The 27,211-nt window shown below is 39.2% G+C and overlaps 1 protein-coding gene across 22 annotated transcripts in view; it reads right to left on the reverse strand.

Annotated features, from left to right (window-relative positions):
• Nucleotides 1-27,211, reverse strand: part of Anks1b (ankyrin repeat and sterile alpha motif domain containing 1B) — a 1,068,230-nt gene that overhangs the window by 380,858 nt on the left and 660,161 nt on the right. For 17 of the 22 annotated variants that reach the window (XM_063255397.1, XM_063255399.1, XM_063255396.1 and 14 more), the window contains one exon: nt 14,536-14,601. The exons of the other annotated variants lie outside the window; for them this stretch is intronic. In XM_063255397.1, the coding sequence (XP_063111467.1) occupies nt 14,536-14,601 (66 nt within the window). The remainder of the gene's footprint in view (nt 1-14,535; nt 14,602-27,211) is intronic. 22 annotated transcript variants of the gene reach the window in all.

Here is a 27,211-nt window from a genome sequence, read left to right on the forward strand (position 1 = left end):
CACCAGGGAGCCTGGTGCTGGGCAACTCAGGTAAAGGAAAAAGGAGAAGAAAGAGGACAGGCCCAGGAATGGCAAGAAAAACTGGTTCTTATTCCTAGCTTCACGATTAGTAAAACGAATGATTAGTTACTTATTCTAACAAATTTCAGATAGATGGTCTATTTTAAAAGAGCCTGGTAAAAAGTACACTAAACTTTTTAAAAAGACTATGTCCTTGTTGGGGCAAGAAACTGCTCATTCAACTAATAACTGAAGGACTCTATATGAGCTTGGCTTCTTCCTTCACATCTTGTAGTACAGGCAGAGGAGCTAGGAAGGAACACTGTTTACTCCTGTAGGATAATATAAAACAGATCCTAACTAATGATTCTGTTTTTAAGTAGGAAGTAGCAGTATCTTAGTTTTCCAACCTTAATTGTCCTCTGACAGTTATAAACTACAAATTCACAGTCTTCATGGACAAAAATTGACAAAAAATTAGTAGGAAAAGAGATAAGGCAGTAAAAAGGATGCTTCCACTGATAAAAGGATAGACTTTCTGAAACCCCAAAATAGATTTGCAAAGCAGAAGTGGCAGACCACAGAAGAAGGAAAAAGATTAGTTGTTTCAGGAATGGTGGAATGCTGTAGGTCAACAGAGTTTTGGATTATAAAACCAATATTTAAATAGGAAAATGTCCAAGATCATAGATTGGTGTTTAAATGCTAAGGGAAGTCAGGAGCTCAGATTTAATTTTCCCCAAAGGCTTGCCTTTTATTTTGAACTAAAAACATCATGGAGTACTTAGGAAATACCAGCCTTTACTAAGCAGATCTGACAACTTTTGTGCTGGGATATGGTCTAAAAATGGAAATGAAATGTAAGCCCAAAATGCTAAAATCTTCTGGCAGACAATAAAAGTATATATATATATGCCATACCTGATAAGGAAAAAAAAATGTAATTCTATTGGTTCACTGAGGTTCCTGCGTGACAGCCTTTGTGTTAGACCCCAAGGAAAGGTAACTTGTGCTGGCCTAAAGGCTCTTCTAGTTCAGTGAGAAGACAAATGTTATGCAGAATGATGAACATTATTTTGGAGATGTGTACAAGATACATAAAATATTTAAGAGAGGAAAGGGTGTTTTAATTAGGCTTGGAGGGCAGTAGGCATCTGATCTGTGAGTTGAAGATTTAGTAGCATTTGTGAGGCAGATAGATAGATGCTAAGTATTCTAGGCAGAAGAAGCAGCAAGTAGAGGTATGTGTAAGTACTAAAAATGATTCATTAGCCCTGGAATTCAAAGATTCTGAGTGCACAGGTGGAGAGGAGAATCTGTGCACATAAACGGTGCATGATAGGTAGGCTGGTGAAAATCAGGGGACTTGTGTGCCATGGTAAACAGTTATTGTTACTGTTTTATTTCCTGAGAACAGAGTGGTGCAATTAAATTTTTGTTGTATAAACATCGCCTGGATGGAAAATAAATGAATAAATTGAAGAAACAGGACATATAGAGACACTGAAGGCTATGAAGCACTCCTTCTTAGAAAGTTAACATAAAATGAGCCAACGAAATATCTCAGGGGACAGTCTCTAAAGCAGAGGAGAGTCCAGACATCTTGGGTTGCTTAGAACCTTCGCCCCTGAACAGGCTCACTGTATTTCCTGTGAAAGGCACTGAGTCCGCCCTGACTCCACTACACAAGTTAGACCAAGGGATGTTTCTTGCCACAGAGAAGATCTGTCTGATGTTGGTTTAGTCATGACAAATGAACACTCTTGGATTGCCTGATGGACAGTGTTGAGATTCCAGGAGTTCTGTACCTTCATTACAATGGACTGGAAAGGAAATTAATGCATGAATTTTAAATAGATGACTGCTAAGACAATTACAGAAATTGATATATACGCAAAGTGCTCAAAAAGAATATATAATAGGCACCGAGTAATTTGTGAAAGTAACAAAAATAAATGCCAGCTAAAATATATTATTAGCTATAATATATACTTATGAAAAAATGCATATAAATAATATTCTTTGCAATAATAATAATGTTATTGTTTCTAATTTAAATTCAACCATATCTTTATGTTACTGTTCTTTCCCTTGAAACATGGAAATTTTGGCATGGGGACTAGAGCTGAGCGGGAGACAGAGTTTTACCTTTTTCTTTTTATATTATTAATTTAGTAATATGTGTTTGCAGTATATAATGCATACATTCATTTTAGGGAGTAGGCATATGTACCTAATTCTTTTTCTTCCCCTTTCCTTCCCTTCCCTCCTCCTCTGTCTCTATATCCTATCCCCCCTCTTTAAGTCCATGTTTCCAACACATGATTATATTCTTTGTGTGTAGTTAGTATGTACACAAAGCACATCTCTATTCTTCCATGTCCCTCTCTCCCATCCTCTATATCTTAATAATATAATTATTTTAAAAATTAGCTTCTGACTCAAATTAAGTTCAAATGACTACCTCTGAGACACTCACATGCTGTCTGAAAGCCATAGTTTTGGAAGACTTTACCAGGAAACAGTGGGTCAGACTGAATACCCATCACACTTTAATACTGTCTGAACATAGATGAGACTGAGTTCATTTATACATCTTAGCCTGACAATTTAAACTGTTCTGAAATCTCACAGGTAAATACTCTTTGTGATGGAGACTTGTTTACTTTCTTGATAAAAATCAAATGGTAAGTCTGTGATTTGTATACAGAAGAGGCCAAAAAATCTTTTTCATTTCAAGGTTAATACTTATTTTGATTTTATACTAAAATGCTAAAATCTCAGGTCTAAACATTCGGTTCTGCTTCATTATCCTAACAACTACAAAATGTCTCTTTAGGTAAAATAGGATGAATTTTCAACGAATTTGAATCTTAAGTCTCCATGTAATTTTCACACCTGAGAAAAAGTTGAAATTTAACCTATTTCATGGACAGGCATTGGCTGAAAATTGTAATTTAAACCAAAAATAAAGGAAGAATAGAGCTGTCTTAGAAAACTTGAATTAACACACAAAATATCTTTATCCCATAATACAAACATGTAATTAGGTAATTTAATATAAGCCTTGAGATTCACAATGACTCAAAGTCATGGAAGTAGAAATAGAGCTGTGTTCTATACAACTCAGCGTCAGTCCTGGGAATATGTCACCAACAGTTTATTCACCTCGAGCATCCATCCCTCTCTTCTGATAGCTCCCTAATTTCCCCAGAGGATTAATTCCCTCCCTCGCTTTCAGCCTTGTGCTTTGGAAAAATTTCCCACACATCACCTTTGGAGATGGACACACGACTCTAGTTTGGCGTGGAAAGACATTTTCTAAATGGTCCACTGTTCCCACTCCTCGATATTAATGTCTCTGTGCAATTTCCTCTTTTTGAGTAACTTGCTTTTGACCAACAGAGTGCCTAATACTGTATTATGAAGCTGTCATTTCTATGATTAGACTACAAAATTTAGATTTTTTTCTTTTCTTTCTTTCTTTTTTTGGTACTATGGATCAAACTCATGACCTCACATTTGCCAAACAGGCAATTATGCTGCTGAGCTAAACCCCTGGGCCCAAAATTTTGATTTCTATCATACTAGAAAACCCTCTTCCTTACTGGCTTTGATAAAGCAAGGTCCTATATTGAAGCCCAATGAATTGAGGAAAATCTCTGGTTTTCAGAGAGTTTTGAAGAAATTGATTTTTTTTTAATTTTAAAGAGATTAAAAGAAAAAACAGTAGAAACAACATAGGATTTGGAAACAAGCTGATAAGAAATTAACAGTATTCACTATTTCATATTGTTATCTTCAAAATAGTTGCTCAGATTACAAGATTCAGGCATGTAAAACAGATCAAACAATATAAGCAATCACATTTTCTTTTCCTGAGCTAATAGGATCAACAGTAAAATTATCTTAACTATGTTGTGTGTATGTATATATATATATATATATATATATATATATATATATACACATACACACACACACACACATATATTTTTCCCCTTTCTATTTTCTTCTTTTCCCCATCCCTGTTGTTCTGTTCTTTTGAGAAGTTTTATTCCCTTTCACAATATCTGTGCTACATTTTGGATTGAATCTTGCCAATCCCATCAGTGAGCCTGCAAATGCCTCTCTCCACAGTGCCTGGGCTGACACACTGATGAACGCTTCCCTTAGGGGAAAGGCCCTGGAACAAGGACCCAGATAACTTATTCCTGGATTCCTGGCCCAGCTGCTTGCTGTCGTATATTATCATATAGCAATACTAACACTTTAGGCCATTCCTATTCCTCTATCTAGAATGTTTGACTTGAACCAGTTCAGGGCAACAAAATTTATCCCCCAAGTGAGAAAATTTTACTGATTTCCCTCTTCCTGTTACATAAACAGGGCATAAAATTATGAAGACATAAGGTTGGTGGTACAGGTAGTTTTATTTGGGTTGCTTGGAACCTGAGAAAGAAATCAACATAGAAGAGAACAGAACATAGAAATGGGAAGAGGTGAAGGCCTAATAAGCTTTTCTGGGACTTCAGGATAAACTACAACTGAACATCAAATTTCTCTGCAAGTTTCTCTTACACATTCTTTTGGAAATATACTCTTTTGTTTAAATCAGTGATAAAATGTAAAGTCATGGCATATATGATTAAATGGTCATTTTATTTATTTCCTTGTCTTTGGCCTTATAAATAATATTCTAGCTCTCTGCAGAAAGTAGTAAATATTGATAGCCCTAAGAAAACTCTTTGTCTGTGAAGGAAGTCTCTATTTCAGTAACTTGAGAGCCTAAAATAATTTTAGTTAATAAAATACTAAAAATCAGCTCACTTTTTAGACAGCTAGCAGGTAATGGGAAGGACAACACTGATACCACTTTGAATTTCACAGTTACCGTGTATTTTGTTTTATAAAATGATACACAGGTACCTTTCTCAACATGTTGCTTTCTATTATGCTAAACCAGCATTGTGAAGATGAATGATTATGGGAATCAGACATATGAGTTTTGCTTCAACAGAAAATAGTCAACTGGCCCAAGTAGTGCTTGCTTTACCAAACAGTTGAATACAGAGACTCGTTGCTGGAGGCCTGTTGCTTAGATAAGCACAGATGATTGGTGGATTCCTTTGATTTTCCCAAGATTGGGGCTGATGCCTGATTGAGGTTGTGGGGGGGGGTCCCACAAGGACAAAGGATTTTTTCACTTTTTCATCTTTCTATCACTTTCAAACAATGAACAGTTGTTGATTTGAACAGAATTGGAGGAGTCATAGAGTAAGAATTTCCAAGTTGAAAGTATCAGGACTCAGAACGTGATACCTGAAAGCATGGTATGTTTCTAGGCATGTTGGGGACTTGGACCAAAAGGAGGTTGGGGGGCCTTGCAAGCAGGCTTCTGAACTCCTATCTTTCTCCCAAAGCAAGACGTAAAACCTAGGAAGTTCCACAACTCTCCCTTTCTTTGGAAGCTCTTCATTATATACTATTGCATACTCAGGGACAAAGGAATCTGGAAAATTCTAAATAAAGAGGCCTTGCTAAATTTCCCCCCATTTATTATCATCAGCTCAGACCTTTCTTCTAATCATATTTCTACTCCTTTGTCTTTTCTTCATCAAACCTGAATGGAAAAAAAAATTTTTTTCCTGAGTTTTTAGGTCTACATTTTTGAAGGCTTCACTGTCACATAAAATATGGCTAAATAAGTTTTCTGTGCTTTTTTTTATTAACCTCTTTTCTGTTACAGAACTTTCAGCCATGGCCCTTGTGACAGGTAAGGAAAAATATTACTTTTTCTCCCTGCCAAAGGAACCTTGGTGTTTCAAGTTCCCAATGACTTGCTCTTGGAATAAAACTTTATCATTTTCCAGATTGGTGTGCTGTCTTTCTAAATCTCCAATCACTCACTGAAATGGAAATCTATATTTTATTTCTGTACACTATTGTTCTATTTCAGCTTTCCTCTGGACAGGGATCAAAGAGAAGAGAGCCTCCAAGTGAAAGATGTTTAAATAGTACGTTAATGAACAAATGCATTTTACTTTGGTTTTACTTTAAATGCATTTTTAAAAATAGTTCAAAAAACAAAACAAAATAAAAAAACAAAGATAGCCTCCACAAGAGAAAACATTTTTAGAGTAATATTGACAATTTGAAATTTTCAGATTCAAACAAATTTAATTTTTCCAGGAAATAAAAAGACCTTTTTCCTAAGAGAAAAGCTGTTATTTATTATGTCAAGTATTTAGATAGGGAAATGTGATGACACCCATACTGAAGGACTTAGGGACCCCAATGATATGGGGACCTTTACTACTGCTGTTATGGATGATCAGTCACATAAGAGAAGGGGCATCGTATGGAACAGTCAACAGCTGGAATTAAGTGGACACACGGTTCCCCAAAGACTATTAATTTCTATGATAATAATAAGAGGTTCAATGATCAAGGAAGTTTGGGAAGCACAAAAGTAAGGACAGTTAAATGGGTTTCTTTTTTATTAGCATACATTCTCACTATATAATAAACCCATTCATTGTGGAGAACAGGCATATACACACATTACATCTTCCTAAACGGATTTCCTTAAGATAGGTTTTTTTGAACTTTGAAGTGCCAATTTTCAGGATGAATCTCTAAGGATGGGATAGCACTGATGTTTCCTGATATGATATGGTCAAGGACTCCTGGCTTTTTATTAGAGTACCTTGAAGGATAGAAAATTTATGAGACATCTTTTAGGAAATTTGTGCCTAGTATTATCCAAAGAAAGTTAATGGCAACGTTCAATGGAAAATCAGAGGATGTAAATAAAATATATAAAATGTCAGATATGTAAAATAAATATTCCACATAAAATCAAATCTAAAAGGAATAACCTTGGAATAAATGGGCCCTGCCATCTCAAATGGGTGTTTTCTAAAGAACAAGAAATGGTTCTAGATTATTTGGACATTAATTCAGTTCCTGTTTAGGAACTGTTCCTTCAGTAAACGAGTGCTTAGTTTCTAACTTTTCTTTTTTTAAATCAGGAATCAAATTCATGCGCTCGCTCTGGCCTGGCAGGTGCTATCCCTGGCCCTTGTCACCATTGTTTTATACTAGGAATCAAACTCAGGGCCTCATACTTTTAGATTCTTTATGGTTAAGCACTATATTCCACGCGAAGATAACAACAGATTTTGGTGACACAGCAATTTTTCTTTTAGGTTACAATCTATGAAGCTCTAAAGGTACATTCATTGGCAAAACAGTTAAGAAGTATGTCAAGAACCTATACCAATAAGTTTTCATGCCATGAAGATTAAAGATATAAGAGATTCATACAAATAAGGAGAAAGTTTCATGAGACCTTCAGGACTTGATGGGATGTACTGCTCAGCTGTATTTGAGCTTAAGTATAGAGTATGTTCAGAATAAAGAAAAGATGCAAGGCTCCAAGTTCACAGTAGACAAGTGTCTTGGACCTGGAGTTAGAGACCTGGATTCCAATCCCAGCTATGATAGTGACTCTCTGTGACCTTATGCTTCATCCTCCTTGTCTGTAGGAATCAAATATTAATGCAAACAACTGCACAGAGTGTGCTTGTGATAAACATTTGTTTTATGAAAGAATAAGTAGGTGAATGAAAGTAGGTAGATCTGAACCTCTTTTGCCATTTACAAGCTGTGTAACGTTAATAGAATTACTCAGCCACTCTGAGCCTCAGGATGCTCATCACTGAAGTAAGGCTTAGAACTTATCCTAACTTGCTCTGGTTAAATGGAAACACTTTCGATGCAGCTCTTTGCACAGTAATTAGTGCATACTTTTCTATATTTTATGACTTTTTATAAATTGGACAATTTAAGGGTGCTCAGTAGATGTAAAATGTAGCAACTGTGTTTATAATAAAAATCACCAATAGAATAGAAGTAACAGAATCTTTAACACACAGTTGTAACCTGAAAGTTTGGGTTCAACACCTGCACCAGAATGTGATAAATGACACATGAAGCATTGTGTGGTACCACTAAGATTGTGGTCTAGAAGGAACTTCCACCTTAGATTCTTCGTAAGTACCCTAGATTATTACTATTCTACATTATGTGTAAGAGAAGCAGAACTCAAAAATTACATATAGCAGTCTCTCTGATGGATGTTAAACCTCAAACAAATTAATATAGTGAACTAAAATGTGGGCATTTTACTAAAAATGTAGGTATAGCTCAGTGGTGACAGCTTCTTGAGCGAATATTGATAATGTTAAGTCTTAGTCCACCCCCAGAATACCACAGACCTGGTAATTCATAAACAGTACAAATTTACTTGGTCCATTGCTTTGGAGGCTAGAAAAATCTATGCTTGAGGAGCCACATCTGGCAAAGCTCTTCTTATTGCATCCTAATAGAAGGCAGAAGGCATAACAAGGCGAAAGAACACATGTAAGAGGGAAGGAAAGAGGTCAAACACTTTCTTCACAGGGAAGGAGGCCACTCCTGCAACAATGAGCCTATTCCTGCGACAATGACGTTAATCATTCCCAATCACTGCTTGAAGGTGCCACCTATCAGCACCACACACTGGGGATTAAGTTTGCAACACATGAACTTTTGAAGACACATTAAACCATAGCATTAATTGTTCTGTAACTGTATATTGTTTTGTTTTTTGTTGATAGTCAATGAGAATGCTGCATATTGTGAGAGGTTACAGGACATGAAAAAGTTGTCTGGGATGGAACTCTGTGATTCTGATGAGTTTTATGATAAAAAATGTTAAAATGTGGGTTCTAGTCTCTTTGCCACCAAGTAAATAAAAAAACATAAAGCTAAAACGATTTGAAAATGCCCTCCTTTGATTTCCCTATTGTCTTTGACATATTATGGGTGGAGGTTCAGTAAAGGAGTGAGATATATAGATTATCCCGTGAGACTGTACTTGTTTCTCTAGTCCATGAAGCTTTGGGCAGCTCATTAACTCAATTATTTATGATTAACAAATTCACATTAGTTGCAAGATATTTTCAATCTATTTAATACTTTATGAAAGCTGTTATTTCCTCCTACAAACTAACATTAGTTGCAAAATTGTTTCTTTTTCTGAATTTTACATATAAATTGGCTCATTTCCAACAGCAAAAGATTAACCAGCGCACAAGGCATCCTAGAAAGGAGTGCTTATATCACATTTTAAATAATTAGAAAATGTATTTAAATGTATTTTGTTGAAACTAAAGTGTGACACAAACCATCTGTGAATAACGTAACATTACATTTTTAAAAATTCTTCAGCAACATATTATAGTGAATCTAGTGGTGAAAAGTACTAAATTATTCTAATAGTTCTATTTCTAAAATCATTAAAGAGCTTTGTCTTTGTTTATAATATTCAATATAATACATACAGTTTGATTACAGTATTTTGAAAAGTTTTTTTTTTTTTTTTTAATCAGTACCGGGGACTGAACTCACGACCATATGAATACAAGGCAGGTATTTGTGCTGCTGAGCTAAATCCCCAGCCCCTTGAAAAGTTTAAAACATATTTCATATGAGAATTTGACATTCTATTCCATCACCTTGTGTGGTGTCGCAGGACAGAATTTTTTTTAACTAACCATTCTGTCCCATCTGTCAGTTTGAAGATAATTTGTCATCAGATTCTGATGTTTCTTTGCAGTTTTTCAGATTTGGCTTTCCCTTTGAGTCTCACTGTTTATCTTATACTCAGAATAAACTGTAAGGATCTTGAATATTCTTATTCCTCACACATAATAGTTGTAGATACTCTTGGACCTCAGAACATATTCCAAAGTATGATATCTTAGCACCTGAGAAAATTGCAGGAGGAGAAAGGTCAGCGCTCCCTTTCTCCTGTAAAGTGCAGTCATAAAGGAATTCTCTACCTACCTTACCTGAAGGTCATACAACCCTTGTTTTAGAGGGTCCTTCCCTATAATCAAAGGACAAAAGAATCTGAACAAACCGACCTTACTAAGCCACCACCAGTCCCTTTGTTCCTAACCATATTTATACATGAAATCTGTCCCTCTGCAGCAAACCTGAGTATAAAACAGTTTTTCCTAGGTCTTTGGTTCTTATTTCATTTCATTTGGTTAAACAGATTTGCTATGCTTTCTTCTTGTTAGTCTGCCTTTTCTTACAGGACTGTTAGTCTTGAATCTTGCAGTAGGTGTGATGAAAAGGTATTGCTTTTTTCCCCTACAATACTCAACACATGGGAGCTGAATAAATTAATTACCTGACTTTCTTCTGGTCTTTCTATTCAGCCACTGAATCTGTCAGTAGCTAATGTAAATTCTTACATAACAGGTATTTAGTGGCTGGGCCGGTAGATTTCCAACTGGTAACTAAAAATAGGATAAAACTTGACATTTTTGCCTTCATTTTATATGTCTCCCTTATTACCTGAAAATTTTGGGTCTATTAAACTTTGGGTCAGCTCTGCAAGTAGACGTGTTAATCACTTAATGTCTGTATTACAATGTTTTCTACTTTTAAATCACCTGGCTTATCTCATCTCCCTTCAAGCCTGAGGACACCAAGATAAAAGAAGCTAAAGTAATTGTCAGGATCTGCAGGGACAACCAGTTGCCAGCTTTTACAGTGCCTAGTTCCAGGCTGAAGCAACACCGGCAAGTCTCAAGTCATTATCTTAAACCTGTACCTATCTTGAATTCCAGGAAAAGCAGAGGAGGGAGAAGGAAAGTGTTTCATGTCACGGAGGCCAGGAAACAGAGAAAAAAAGGGAGCCTGGGAACGAAATACGCCTGCCCCTTCATGTCACACACTCTGTGACTCACCTCTTCTGAACAGGCCAGCCTCCTACTGCTTAGTTATAACACCCCATGATTCAACTGCCTTTCAAAAGTCCCATCTATGAGTGTGCAAGGCTTTGGGGGCGTCATCTAGGCATAAAGCATAGCATACAATAATAATACAATAATAATAATACAAAAGTATAACTAGGGAGAATGTAGGGAAAAGGAACTCGTCTACATTTCTCAAAAAATTAAAAACACAGCTACCATTTGGCCCGGTTATATCACTCCTTAGTGAACTTGAAGAAATTAAGTTCAGCATACTATAGGGATAGTGGAATACCCTTGTTTATAATGCAAGTGAGAATAGCTAAAATGTGGAACCAGCCTACATGTTCACACATAGATAAATGAGTAAAGAAATGTGTCTGTCTATCGCTTCTCAGCCTTTTGGCTAAGATCAAGTAAAATGTGCTATATACACAATGGAGTATTATTCAGTCCCAAAGAAGAATGAAATTTTATTATTTTTGGGAAAATGGATCTATCTGGAATTCATCAGGTTCACTTAAATAAACCAGACTCAGAAACACAAATATCACTTTTCTCTAATATGCAAAATCTAAAAAAGATGACATAAAATAGAAGGAGGACTATTACTAGACAAGAGGAAGAGAATAAGCAGGTAGGAAATGAGACGGTAACGAGGAGATGGATACGATAAAAATATATTGAAATCCAATGTTTTATAAAATCAATAGACACTGATAAATGAAAGAAAGATTAGTTATGTGTTGAGTGGTTTTAAACTGATGTATGGGTACATGAGTGTCATGATTCTATTCTCTCTGCTTTTATAAATATTTGAAGTTTCCAACATTGAGAAGTTTAAAGTTATTTTGGCAAAAGTATAGTAGCTTTAAAAACATTTGATTCTTAGGGCTGAGATTTAGCTCAGCAGCATAAGTGCCTGCCTGACAAGCATGAAGTCATGAGTTTGATCCCTGGTACCAAAAAAACAAAAACAAAAACAAAAAAAGTAGCATAAAAACATTGGATTCTTGCAAAGAAATGACCTTCCAGAAAAAAGTGGCTTGGCATAATATAGTCTCATAATTTGTTCCATAAATGCTTTATTTTAATCACCAGTCTTATTTTAAAACCTGATTGGCTAAGTCAATATTCAAGAGGGAGGGAAAGTGTCCTATAGCTTGTCAAGAATATTAAATTTTACACGTTATTGACTTATGTACCTCATAAGCACATATTTAGCCATACAAGTCACAGAGGTCCAATAATATAAATAAACATAAGTTCCTTGTCTATGTAAATCTCTGGTAAAAATCTACCATTTTAGTGATTCACCTTTGCATTCAAATGTTGGTCAAAGATGCTGTTTTTGACCTGATCAAGCAAAACATTTCCCAGAGCACTTCAGCAGCACAATCTGTTACATTTTCAATGAGAAAAAAAATTGGCAAGGACTACAGAAGTTGCTTAAGAAAGAACTTCACAGAGAGATAAAGTACAAATGGAAATGCCACAGAAAGTGGAATGTAGGGCAAATTCCCAAGGAGATCACAAAGAAATAGCAAAAGCTTGTAGGAGTTGGGTCAAAAAGACTCAGCAGGAAACAGGATGCCACATATAAGAAACATGAAAGGAAACAGAAAAAAGAATTCTTTTACTATTTCAGGAACAAGAGGAGGCTAAATGACACACTTTGCTCCTTCAGTCAGGGGATAGAGATAAGCTAATGGCTCATAATGGTAGACAGACATTTGCAATTGCTAATGTTTCCTCTTAGTACATGCTTCGATTTTACATGCATTTTACCATCACCTTGGTGAGGAGGCACAGGTACATGACATGGCTTGCTTATTTTTCTTATTCCCTTCCCCATCCCTCACTTCCCGTCCTTTCTCCTCCTCTAATTCCTCTTTATCCTCCTGAAAATAAAAATGAGCTTTAAACTGAATTACTATAGCATTGATTAGAAAGTTAAAAAGTTTAAGACATAAAAAGGGGAAATATTTTAAAGTTAACCTAATACGGTATGCCATAATAACTTGTGATTTGTATGCAAAGGTAAAGAAATAGCATTCGTGTATGGAATATTATGCAGATAATAAAAATAATGCTTTCATGAATATTTAATGAAAAGGGAACTATTTACAACATAACAAAGTGATAGCTGGAAGATAGTATTTTTTCTCTCAAATGAGATAACCAAATTTTTAACAGTGGTGTTGTTGGTAATATTATTGGTAATTTTTATTTTATCTTTTTATTTACTGGATATTGTACAATGGGAATCATTTACTTTTATAATCATATTTAAGAATGAAATATTTAAAGTACAACTCTCAGTCTTCAAGAGTCTAACTCCTATTAAATAAATCACTAAAGTTTCCATAGTCACCACTTTACTATCTTTTTTTTGTCTTTTTCGTTTTTATCGGTACTGGGGATCGAACTTACGACTGCCTGCTTGCAAGGCAGGCGCTTATGCCGCTGAGCTAAATCCCTAGCCCCTCACTTTACTATCTTAAATGAATGTGCTTTGCTTTTATATCTTGGCTTTTGATGTATTGACCACGCTATGCTAAAATCCTTTGTTCCTTGGACTAGCTCAGTGATGGCAAAGCTTTTAGAGCCTGAGAGCCCAAAATGCAACCCACAATCCACTTACTTATTACAAAGGGCCAGCATTGCAGTTAAACTTGAATATTGAGGTTTTAGTTTAGGAAAAACCCTCACCTTTTGTGTTAAAGGAAAAACACAATAACACATGTGTCATAGGTTCATCACCACTGCCCTAGCTGTTCTAATTTAATCATCCATTGGCTATCTGAACAATTACAATGACTTTTGCTTCTCTACAAGTCATTCTGCGTATTACCCTTGGGGAAACCCGATCACATCTCTCTCCAGCTTTTGCCCCTTTGAAGATTTTTCACAAATGTAGGGTGAATTACCCAGGACTTTCAGTTTCACAGAAAGGAAAAGGACAGCTTTTAGGGGATTTAAAATAATACTCTTTCATCTCTTTTCTTTGCTGTCCTGTTTTAGGCAGTTATATCTTAAGTAGATGAGCTTCCTTTCAGTAACAGGACATTAGCTAATACCAAGCTTATAATCCTACCTAGCAACTCCAAAGCAGGAGAGAAATGTAAGCAAAGCTTCTGGTAGAATAGTACCACCACACTTTAGAATATTTACTAAGACCAAGAGAGTATGCCTGGATCATAGGTCCAATCTAGATAGACAGATAATGTAGCATAACTGGTAGCCTATTTAGAACCCCAAAGTCAAGTTCTTCCAAAGAGAACAGAAACACTATAAAAGAAAGGATAAATAATGCATGATGAAAAGCAAATGTTCCTTATAGAAATTAATATCTCGTCTTAGTCCAATTTATGCTTCCTTGCACGGGGCCTTGACTACTTTCTCAGCCTTATTTCTTGCCTTTTACTCTCAAGAACTCTACATTCTAACCACTCTTGGATCTCTTCTGAATAAATCCCATGCTAGGCAGAATAGTAGTTCCCAAAGAGACCCATGTCCTAATCCTCGGAGCTGTGGATACGCTACTTTATGTGACAAAAAGTACACTGCAGATAGGACCGAGGATAAGGGCTCTGAAATGGGGAGATTATTCTGGATTACCGAGATGGGCCCACTCTAATCACGTGAGTTCTAAAATACAGAGAACTTTCCCAGATTCAGAGAACCAGAGAGACGACAGTAAAAGAAGACGTCGACCTACCATTGTTGGCTTTGAAGATGGAGGAATGAAGCCACAAATCAAAGAATGTGGAAAAGGCTCTAGAAGCTGGAAAAGGAAAGGAAACGGACTTTACCCTGGAGCTTCCAGGAAATAATACAATTCTGCTGACATTTTGATTTTAATTCAGTGAGACTTATGTCTATTTTAGACCTGTTATAGAACTGAAAGATAGGAAATTTGTACTGTGTTAGCTACCAAGTCCATGGTGAATTATTACAGCAGTATCAAAACCTAATACATAAGTTCTGCTATGACATATTTTCTTGCTTTGGCACATTTTGGTTATTTCATGCAAAATGTCTTACTGAGTTATCCCACTCAATTCTAGTCCGTTAGGTGAACGCCTATCATTGTTCAAACCATAATTCAGTGTTACCCGCTCTGGACCTTCCTTAGTATCATCGCCTGAAGGCGTGAGCACTTCCTTCCTCGGTCCTCACTGTGCTTTATGCCTTGTTCTCCTACTGTACTTACGTATTGAAATTATCTCAAAATAGATACATTTCATGGAGTTACACATTATTTTACCCTGGGGACACTACAGGTCAAACAATGTTAGCTATATAGGAAATGTTTAAAAAGTGTCTGTGAGTGCCTGAAAATGCCTTGCATTGGTCACTCACTTTGAAATTTTCAGGTAAGTGAGAAAGAGTTCTGTTGGGACTCAGAAAATTATGCTCCAAAACACACTGCTTTGGACTTCAAATTGAGGGCTTCTGGGGAGAAGCAAAGGCAGGGAAGGGCTCCCCTAAGGTTTCCTTATCTGCAGACACGCTGGATTCGCCAGAGAGGGACACAACTGCTTTTGAACTCCTTATCAAAAATTTATTAACTCAGGAAGATTAAACTCAAATCAGACAGGAAAAGACGGAAAAATCAAACATCAAACCTAGAGTCCACAGATAGTTCCTCTGAGAACACTGTCTGTTCTCTGGGTTTATTCATTCATTTCTCCTGAAAATCATTTATTACCCCTCCAAAATCCCCTCTGGTCCCCTCCTCTATTCTCTCATGATGAGGCAATTTATGCTCAATCATTTGGGCTTTTTGAGTTTTATATTTATATAGTTCCCCCACACATATGCAATGCCTTGTCTCCTGTTAATTTGCCCATTGTCAGTTTGTTTCTTCAGATTCAATTACTAAACCTTCTGAGGGAAGGTTTGAATTTCCCTACTGCTTCAAGTTGAAAAATATACAGTATATTTTTAAAAAAAGAAAATGGAAATAACACTATAGCTTTAACTTCCATTACAGAAACATGTTAGAAACCAATGGATAGTAGTTGAATTTCAAATGCCTCGAAAATAGGAGGCACATTTTTGTTCGATACAAATCTTATCTAAATCAGTCATTAAATAATAATCTATTTCAATGATTGTACTAGTAAGTACTGGGGTAAGAAATTAGTCGTAATTCATTTTTATTGATGTGGGAAGGCTTTGGATTAAACTATACACATAAAGTGAGTTTCAAAAATAGGCTCTTTTCTTGGCCAACATATTTATGGGAAGCCAGTCTATAAAACAGACCTCAAATAATTCCTGCCTCCTGATATTCATTCCCTTTACACCCCTCTGATACTGAAGAAGGCAAACCTGTGTGACCAGCAGGATTTTGTAAAAGTATCAGTGTGTAATTTTTTTCAGACGAGGTAATAAAAGGAATTACTAATTCAATCTGACCTTGTATGGCTAGTTGTAGGGGAAGATAGCTGCAGATTTGGGGACTACTGAAAGAGGCCGGAGGAGGCCTCCTTACAGAAGAAATGAATTTTTTTTAATTGAAGAGCATTAATTTTCAAATTAGTATTACACAACGAATGCTTTTATCTTGTCTTTTAAATTTTTTATTATTTTTTGTGAATCAGTTTACTTTTATTGGTGAGTATATCTGTTTTATTTATTCATTTCAATTTATTACTACATTTATATTTTGGGTTGCGCATATAGAGAAATCATACAATATTTAAGCTATGTATATGATTTATTTCACTTAACATTATGGATTCAAAGTTATCCATTTTCCTACGAAACACTCAGGTTTATCTTTCTTTATGGAACAGGCATACAGAGACTTCTGGGGGTCATGTTACACTAATCATAACAGGGGAGTGGATAACAGCGACTTTTGTCTACCTGTTCTATTCTGTAGGTGGTGTACTAGTTATGCATTGCTACATGGCACATTACCTCAAAACTTAGTGACCAAGGGAGGGAGTTCAGCCCAGTGGGAAAGCACTTGCCTAGCGTGTGAGAGGCTCCGGATTCAGTCCCCAGTAACACCACCGACTAAACAAAACAAACAAACCAGAAAAAGTGGCTGAAAACAGTACAGACTTATCTATTCCTCACTATTTCTGTGAGTCTGGAATTTAAGTATGGTCAACTGAATAATTACTTGAGCTCTCTTGTGAGTTTGCAATCAAGAAGGTGATCAGGGATGCATTATCTGAAAATCTTGTATGTTCAGAGACAGGGCTTTGGGACGTGATTAGATCACAAGCTATCTGTCTTCATCAGTGGACAAATCTAGGCTCAAGATCATAATTTGATGGTCATTACTGGGAGATGATGGAAACCTGGGAGACGGAGCCCGGTTAAAGGACGTGAGCCTGGACCTTGGGGGCTACATCTTGGCCCTGGTCCTTTCCTCTTGGAATCTCACCCTTTCTTGCCGTTTCCTGGCTTCTGAAAGGTGGACAGTTTTCCTCCGCCACGCTCTTCCACCATGGTATTTCTGCTCTGAAATGACTGAAAGCACTGGAGGTGGCTAGCCAAGGACCTCGGAAACTATGAGTCAAATAAACCTTTCCTCCTTTGTTTTTCTTAGCTATTTTGCAACAGGAATAAAAAGTTAACTAATACAAGTATTATTCATCAACCTTGGCCTTCCAAACCACTAACAGAGGGGGTATTAAAGAAACATAGTGTGAAAGTATCTCTGTTTAATTTAGATTTCATACCAACATCAACCTAGTGTTATCTTGTTTTACCACTTTGTGGTGATGCTTCCTCCTCTCTGTCCCTATAGTATTCTACAATGGTGCAAAGAAATTGAATAGTAAAATTAAATGTGGCCCCAGAAGATAAGAGACAAAACACATTGAAACTCTCCCTCTTGATAAGGTTCAGAAGAGAAATATAATGGTGGGCTTTCTCTATTTGCAAGAGCGAAGGAGAGGTACAAAGCAGGGAGAAGAAAAGAGGGAAGAGAAAGCAGAGTAGAGAAAGGAGCTCGCTGATGTCTTTCATTCTGATCCTCCTGTGACCCATCATATTTTTTGTTTTCGAAAGTCTGTGGATGTTCACATACTCAGTGTGTCTCTGTTTGCTGCTCTATAAGTGAGCACTGAGCAAATGTCTTGCTTTCATCTCATGAAAAGCATCAGAGGGGGCTATTTTGGGCAAGGAGAAGGGGTAGGAGGACGGGAGTGTTGATAAAGGACAAGGGAAGAATAGCAGCAGCCTAATTCTGCGGAAACAGAAAGCAGTGGCTGGTTTGGGCGCAGGCTAGAAACGCCTGTGGGCTGTTGAGTCAACACATCCATGCTGGGCCTCTCCTGGAGAAGGCAAAATAAACGAAACTCTTCAGTTCCAAAGAGAGTGTTCTTGGCAAAAGGAAAAGATGAGGCACAAACACAAGAGAAAGTCTTGCATTCTAGTTGCATTCGTCAGCTATCCTATTGCTGGACAAAAATGCCTGCAACCCTCAATTTAAAGGATGAGAGGTCACTAGCTCACAGTGTCAGAGGGTTGAGCCTAAGGGCAGCTGGTCCCAAGGCAGGAACATCGTGCGGAAGGGCACAGTGAAGAAAGCTGCTGAGCTCCTGGAGACCAGAAGGCAGATCAGGCAACCAGCCCCGAGAGGAAGGGGCTGAGGACTAACTACAGTACCCACTCATGTCCCTACACCAGCCAGAGGAAGGGGCTGAGGACTAGCTACAGTACCCAGTCATGTCCCTGCACCAGCCAGAGGAAGGAGCTGAGGACTAACTACAGTACCCAGTCATGTCCCTGCACCAGCCAGAGGAAGGGGCTGAGGACTAACTACAGTACCCAGTCATGTCCCTGCACCAGCCAGAGGAAGGGGCTGAGGACTAACTACAGTACCCAGTCATGTCCCTGCACCAGCCAGAGGAAGGGGATGAGGACTAACTACAGTACCCAGTCATGTCCCTGCACCAGCCAGAGGAAGGGGCTGAGGACTAACTACAGTACCCAGTCATGTCCCTGCACCAGCCAGAGGAAGGGGCTGAGGACTAGCTACAGTACCCAGTCATGTCCCTGCACCAGCCAGAGGAAGGGGCTGAGGACTAACTACAGTACCCAGTCATGTCCCTGCACCAGCCAGAGGAAGGGGCTGAGGACTAACTACAGTACCCAGTCATGTCCCTGCACCAGCCACAGGAAGGGGCTGAGGACTAGCTACAGTACCCAGTCATGTCCCTGCACCAGCCAGAGGAAGGGGCTGAGGACTAGCTACAGTACCCAGTCATGTCCCTGCACCAGCCAGAGGAAGGGGCTGAGGACTAACTACAGTACCCAGTCATGTCCCTGCACCCAGCCAGAGGCAGGGGCTGAGGACTAACTACAGTACCCAGTCATGTCCCTGCACCAGCCAGAGGAAGGGGCTGAGGACTAACTACAGTACCCAGTCATGTCCCTGCACGCAGCCAGAAGAAGGGGCTGAGGACTAACTACAGTACCCACTCATGTCCCTGCACCAGCCAGAGGAAGGGGCTGAGGACTAGCTACAGTACCCAGTCATGTCCCTGCACCAGCCAGAGGAAGGAGCTGAGGACTAACTACAGTACCCAGTCATGTCCCTGCACCAGCCAGAGGAAGGGGCTGAGGACTAACTACAGTACCCAGTCATGTCCCTGCACCAGCCAGAGGAAGGGGCTGAGGACTAACTACAGTACCCAGTCATGTCCCTGCACCAGCCAGAGGAAGGGGATGAGGACTAACTACAGTACCCAGTCATGTCCCTGCACCAGCCAGAGGAAGGGGCTGAGGACTAACTACAGTACCCAGTCATGTCCCTGCACCAGCCAGAGGAAGGGGCTGAGGACTAGCTACAGTACCCAGTCATGTCCCTGCACCAGCCAGAGGAAGGGGCTGAGGACTAACTACAGTACCCAGTCATGTCCCTGCACCAGCCAGAGGAAGGGGCTGAGGACTAACTACAGTACCCAGTCATGTCCCTGCACCAGCCAGAGGAAGGGGCTGAGGACTAGCTACAGTACCCAGTCATGTCCCTGCACCAGCCAGAGGAAGGGGCTGAGGACTAACTACAGTACCCAGTCATGTCCCTGCACCAGCCAGAGGAAGGGGCTGAGGACTAACTACAGTACCCAGTCATGTCCCTGCACCCAGCCAGAGGCAGGGGCTGAGGACTAACTACAGTACCCAGTCATGTCCCTGCACCCAGCCAGAGGCAGGGGCTGAGGACTAACTACAGTACCCAGTCATGTCCCTGCACCAGCCAGAGGAAGGGGCTGAGGACTAACTACAGTACCCAGTCATGTCCCTGCACCCAGCCAGAGGAAGGGGCTGAGGACTAACTACAGTACCCAGTCATGTCCCTGCACCAGCCAGAGGAAGGGGCTGAGGACTAACTACAGTACCCAGTCATGTCCCTGCACCAGCCAGAGGAAGGGGCTGAGGACTAACTACAGTACCCAGTCATGTCCCTGCACCAGCCAGAGGAAGGGGCTGAGGACTAACTACAGTACCCAGTCATGTCCCTGCACCAGCCAGAGGAAGGGGCTGAGGACTAACTACAGTACCCAGTCATGTCCCTGCACCAGCCAGAGGAAGGGGCTGAGGACTAACTACAGTACCCAGTCATGTCCCTGCACCAGCCAGAGGAAGGGGCTGAGGACTAACTACAGTACCCAGTCATGTCCCTGCACCAGCCAGAGGAAGGGGCTGAGGACTAACTACAGTACCCAGTCATGTCCCTGCACCAGCCAGAGGAAGGGGCTGAGGACTAACTACAGTACCCAGTCATGTCCCTGCACCAGCCAGAGGAAGGGGCTGAGGACTAACTACAGTACCCAGTCATGTCCCTGCACCAGCCAGAGGAAGGGGCTGAGGACTAACTACAGTACCCAGTCATGTCCCTGCACCAGCCAGAGGAAGGGGCTGAGGACTAACTACAGTACCCAGTCATGTCCCTGCACCAGCCAGAGGAAGGGGCTGAGGACTAACTACAGTACCCAGTCATGTCCCTGCACCAGCCAGAGGAAGGGGCTGAGGACTAACTACAGTACCCAGTCATGTCCCTGCACCAGCCAGAGGAAGGGGCTGAGGACTAACTACAGTACCCAGGCATGTCCCTGCACCAGCCAGAGGAAGGGGCTGAGGACTAACTACAGTACCCAGTCATGTCCCTGCACCAGCCAGAGGAAGGGGCTGAGGACTAACTACAGTACCCAGTCATGTCCCTGCACCAGCCAGAGGAAGGGGCTGAGGACTAACTACAGTACCCAGTCATGTCCCTGCACCAGCCAGAGGAAGGGGCTGAGGACTAACTACAGTACCCAGTCATGTCCCTGCACCCAGCCAGAGGCACCACAAGTGTGTTTTACCAGTGCTCTAGGGGGTTCCCAAACCAATCAAGTTGACAAGTTTAACTGTCACAGGGAGACTTCATCAATTCTGAGAAAGTAGCACATTATAGCTGAAATGCCTCCCATTCGTAAGGTGAATTTCAAATCCTTAAATTACTTATGATTCTGATAAAACATTTTCACATAAATCTAGTTTCAGATTTGTTGTCATTATTGTTCATAAGTCAATTAGAACGTTTTTACAGACTTGTTATAAACCTGCTTTATTACTTTTGACAAGTAATTGTATATAGTGCAGCACGATATATATATATACACACACACACACTTTGTGGACTGTCTAATCAAGCTACTCAACATATGAGTGACCTCGCACACTCAGTTTTTCAGTGAGAGTCTATTCTTTTCACGATTTTCAAGCTTTCAACATATTGTTGTTAACTATAGTCATCACAATTCACAGTACATCTCTTGAGCTTACTCTTTCAGTCTAACTGAAATTTTGTACCCTTCTCTCTGGTAGCCACCATTTTACTGACAGTTTCCATTACTTTGGTTTCTTATACCCTACACATAAGTGAGACCATGCCAGACTGTGCCCGGCTTATTTCCTTTAACTTTATGTTTTTCGGGTTCATCCAGAGAACTACAAATGATAGCACTTCCTTCTTTTTAAAGCCAAACAGAGTTTAATGACATGTATGCATCATATTTTCATCAGTTAGACACTGAGGTTGGTTCCGTAACTTTGTAATGGTGAACAGTACCACAGTGAGTATGAGAGAGCAGCTGTCTCTTCCACAAGCTGTCTCATACCTCTTATATACCACGCAGAGGGGTGTCCGAGTCATCTGAAACAGCTGTCTCTAATTTTTCCAGGATTATTCTACACTATTTTCCAGAATGGCTACACTAATTTACATATTCACCAGCACTGGGAAAGACTTGCCTGTTTTACCTCATAGCCGCCATGTATCTTTCAATTTTCTGATGCTAGCCATTCTAACAGTTAATTTGCTTGTGACCTAAAGTTTCACTGCCATGATGATTAGTGACGTTGGCATGTTTTTGGATACTTCTTGGCCATTTATATGTCTTTTCTGAAAAATAGTTATTTAATGTCCATTTTAAAAATCAGGTTTTTGTTTTCATACCATGGTATTATCTGAGTTTCGTACATATTCTGTATATTAACTTTTATCAGATGCATGGTGTGTAAATATTTTTTTCCATTTTCTACACTGCCTCTTTACTCTGTTCTTTGCTTTGCAGAAGGTTTTCAGTTTGATAGAGCTCCATTTATCTAGTTTTACTTTTGTTGCCAAAAATCTGCTTCAGTTTAGGTAGGATGGCGTAATGGTTGCTTTTAGCACCCTAAAATTTAATAGCACAGCTGGGTAGCAGACTCCAGGTTTTCTAAGTAGGAATGGCAAAATAGTTTCAAATTATTACTATTTTTTGCCATCATATAATGAGTAACATGTCATTGCTACTTAAATTTGATAAATATCCACTGTTGAGGCTGCAAACAGTTTTTTCTGATGAGTGCTTGCTGCACGATTGGGAGAAGTTAGTGACCCCTGCAGGGAGGGTACCGGGAGCTAATGGAACACGGACCTATGGTTACCTCCTCAGTTCGTGTCAATTCAGGGAAATCACTGGAGAATAAGGTAGGCACAACGTTAGTCCCATGGAATGAACAAAAAGGTTTCTCTGGGATCAAGCAATAAATGTGAGCTCCACCAGGGCAGGTATCTGTTGAGTTTTTTTGTTTTTCTTCACTGATCAACCTCAAGCACATAGCGTTTCCTGATTGTGTAAAGGTCCTAGGGGATGCATCAACTGGATAAGTGGCATACACCTGTGGAGCAGGTTTCTCAGTAACTCAGAATGTGCCACTTGGATCCTCCCTGTTTTGGGCTGGATTCGGAATTTCAATTCAAGAGAATACTTAATTGCTGTCACTTCTAGGTTAGTTTTAATCAGCTCTACAGGCTCACGGGAAATGAATGGAAGACCTTCAGATGGTCAGGGAAGTCCTCCAATTAGCAAACAAACTTTTGTAGCCAATCACATATTTTTCTGAGATTTCTTAGCTTTCATCGGATTCTCAAAAGAGTTTGTGACCTATTAAAAGTTAAGAAGTATGAGTAAAAAAAAATAGAAGCAAACAGCCTCTATAAGCTTCCACTTGAGAAGAATGTGAAGGAAGGCTGAGCTACAGTGCTACAGTGCTAGGAGGCGGAGGGAGAGTGCTGTGGGTGACGGAATAGTAGGTTAATGGCCCAGGTGTGAGCCTGGCTGCGGGTAAAGCAGTAGGGAGGCCTTTGGCATGCAGCAGGGGAGGGGAAATGTCAGGAAATGGGGAGGGGGTACAGATCATAGAGGGTCCGTAAGTCAGTATAAGAATTTGGGGCTTCATTCTGAATATAGGAAAATGTTATTGATGAATGAATACAATCATGAGTCACAATAAGTACTCCTAGTCCATCAGAGAGAAAGGAGATCTTTGAAAAATATTATTTTCTGAGTAGAAGAAAAACCCCTAGAAACTGAAGATACAGTCAAGAATCCCAGGAACACTGAATAAAAACTCTTCACTTACTAGTAGGTGGATATGTTTGAAAATGATTAATAAAGAACATACTGTATTATTAGCCAAGATATCCTGATGGGTATTGATTTAGCTTTTTGAAACTTATTTCTGGAGTAATTGACTAAATTTCTTATAATTTCGAGAACCTAATCCTTAGGGAGCTATTTTAATGTAACATTAAAGCACTGCTGTCTACAGTTAGGTGATCTTTTGGGTGTGCAGGGAACTTGAATTTTATGAGGATATATCTTCTGTCATTTTTGCCAGGTAATAAACATACTTCCTTAATAAAGGGTTCAATGAAGGAAAAATTCATATTTATAATAATCAAATTACATGAGATCTGTGATGAGGAGAGGTCATACGATAGGTTTAACCTACAATGTATGCCAAGGTTTTTGTTTGCTTATTTTCTGTGGGTTTTTGGTTGTTGTTTTTTGCAGTGCTGAGAATCAATCTCTGCATGTTGCACATTGTATGCCAGTGCCTATCAATGAGCTGTAGTGTAGCCCTGTGCTACAATTATGTACATGAAAGAAAAAACTAAACTTGTTTCCAATTAGTAAAAAGGTACTTATTAAGAGTTCGTATATAAAATAAACTTATCAGGTGGTTTAAGAAGGCTGTGAAATTTGGATTTTAATTCTTTCATATCAACTATGTACCAGGTACTCTGGTAGAAGACAAAAATAGAGGAAAATTTTTAATTTCATCTATGAATAATTCGCACTCTAGTAAGAGCTTGGCAGAATAATAATAGCTTCTCCTAATTCTAAACAAACAAAAAATAGCATATCTCTTCACAGTTGTGATAGCTGGCAACTGACCACTAATCCCAGCCTTTCTTAGGATTTACTCCCTCTCCTACCTTGACTTTGCAATCAACAGCACTATTAGCATAACTGGATACATCATCCGATAATCCAACTGGCCACAAACCTGGTTCTCAAGGTCAGTTCAGATGATTGCCACCAGTATCCCCCCCACACACACACACAGTTGTCCTTAGGAGGTGTTGTAGGGCTCATCCCAGTGCCCTACCAGTCACAACGTTTTGTGGCTCTTTGGATGCACACACATAATATCTATTTCATAGAAATCCCTGTCTCATTGTCAATAGAGAAATTATATGTGACTGAAATGATAGTTAGCTCTTACAGGGACATTCATGCATTGCCTCTGAAGATTTAATACTTGAGTCTGCTGGAATAAACTGGCAATAGAGTAACAGAGTAAAAGCCGTAAAAAGCTTATTTGATCATAGGACATGACACAGGATCCCTCAGAGTGAAGACACAAACACCCAAAGTGAGCAACTGTGGAATTATGACTGAACAAAAAGGATATAAGCTGATGGAAACATATTGAATAGGAAACCCTAGAATGGCCTATTTAGATTCTTCTGGGCCCTTCGAGTTGGAGCATTTCTTCCACCTGTAAGGAAGAGTTAGGATGCTTACAGAATGGAGGTCTTCTGACCTACTACCAAACAAGGCTTGTCTTTATAACCATCTCTTACACAGAAAAGAGAAGGACTGAATTGTGTTTTTAGGTTTTATGGCTAGCTTTGGGGAAAAAGGGTTTTGGCTTCTATGACTTGCTTTGGAGAAGAGGAATTCTAGTTTCTATGGTTTGTTTCACAGAAAGGTAAAGGATGAGACAGGAGGGCTGGAGAAGGTCAGAGAGAATGGTATTGGAAAGATTTTCTCTGAGGTCCACAGACATCTCCCATACCACTGAATGTCTATGCTACTGATATGACTTTTTAAATATATATTTAGTTAGGTCTCAATAATCCATCATTGCATAGCAACACCCCCCAAATTTAAGACGACTAAAACAATGAATATTTTATTTCCTCTCAATGCAATATGGGCTGAGCTCTACTAAGTAGTTCTTTGCTGGCCTTTCTGGAAATCCCTTCTGTGGTTGTATTCAGCAAGCCATGTTGCTGGAGGACCCTGAGACAGCTGTATTTCCCCTTTCATATGGTTTCAGGTGTGTTCATACCTACATGTCCTGTGTTCTTTCTGCATTGTCTCTCTTCAGATTGGAGGAATTTCTTCACATCATGTCTAAGAACTTGTAAGAATCCTAGAGGTGGGGTATACCTGTAATCACCACTAATAGGAGGTTGAAGCAGGAACATCACAAGTTTGAGACCAGTCTGGACAATTTAGTGAGACCGTGTTCCAAAGAGAAAAAAAAGTCCCAGAGAGGGACTTAGACATGGAACTGAGACATCACTTTTTCCACATTCTGTGAGTGAAAGTGAATCATGGAACCAACACAGAATCAAGGTAAAGGAACTCAAAGGGGTAACAATCCTCAGAGGCAGGGGTCAGTGTAGCCCTCCAGCACAACTACAACTGCTTGGAAACATGTGATCTGTAAATCTGCACTGCGCACTCAGGTTGATACAGAACTGGCAACGGGTAGGTGTGATGAGCACCCCAGCAAAGCACAGGGACTCTCGCCCTCAAGATTCAGGGTCCTGCATGCTTTGTGTTCCAGCGCTCCAACAACACTTAACTTCTGGAAGTCACTTCTCTTTAATCGTCCTGGTCCCTTTGACTGGGATAGCTTTTCCCACTTTTTTTACACCAAGTCTTCCTTCTCAAAAAGTCCAGCTGTAGAAAATCCTGGCAGAAGTTCTCAGGTTCTATGAAGCCTTTGCCTCTGAGCTTTTAGAATACCATCTGTGCTTATCTGATTCTCAAAATTTACCATTTTGTATTACAATGCCAGAGAGTTGGCTTTATGAGTTTATTTTCTTAGCTCTACTGTTTAAAACCTGAAGGTGGAGGCTGAGTCTTATTAGGATCCTGACATTCTTTAAGTACCCAAGAATAATATGTTAAAATGGACCTGGAACACTTGTAGCATAACTTCTATAATCTGACATCACCACAGTAGCCAGAATAATGCAATGCACACATTAGTGGCCCAATAAATATTCATTGGTTACTTGAATATAAAAGTTTATTTCTCTTAGTTACTATTTAAAAGATATAAACTCTGATGTTAGTGACCTGGTAAATTTTCAGCAAGCTTCATAAACATTTCAGTTCCTAGCTAGGAAAACAAGTAATATGCCTGGGGCATAACTTTTCAAGTAATATCAACGTTTAACAGCATAAACCATTGAGGCAGGAAAATATAACTAAAAATAGATCCTTATCTTTTTGAAAATGCTGGCTAAAATTCTGGCAGAATATGTTCATGCTACCAAACACAAAACTGTTCACTTGCTTCTACAAAACAGAATAAAACCTGTAGGAAATCAAATTACTTTGCTAAGTGTGACAAATACAAACAGCTATGGGGCAAGAGATAACATAAATCCATGGGTCTCAAAGGCAAATGCCAGGGAGTTATTTCGAGGTGAGTGAAACCCAGTCTTCATTTTAAAACTACACTGCATTTGTAGATCAAGTTTTTAGTTTTATACTTGATGGAAAATGATTTATACACCCAGCTTT

This window comes from Cavia porcellus, unplaced genomic scaffold (assembly GCF_034190915.1).
Source record: "Cavia porcellus strain 051 isolate PalLab524CR breed Dunkin Hartley unplaced genomic scaffold, mCavPor4.1 scaffold_8, whole genome shotgun sequence".
NCBI lineage: Eukaryota > Metazoa > Chordata > Mammalia > Rodentia > Caviidae > Cavia > Cavia porcellus.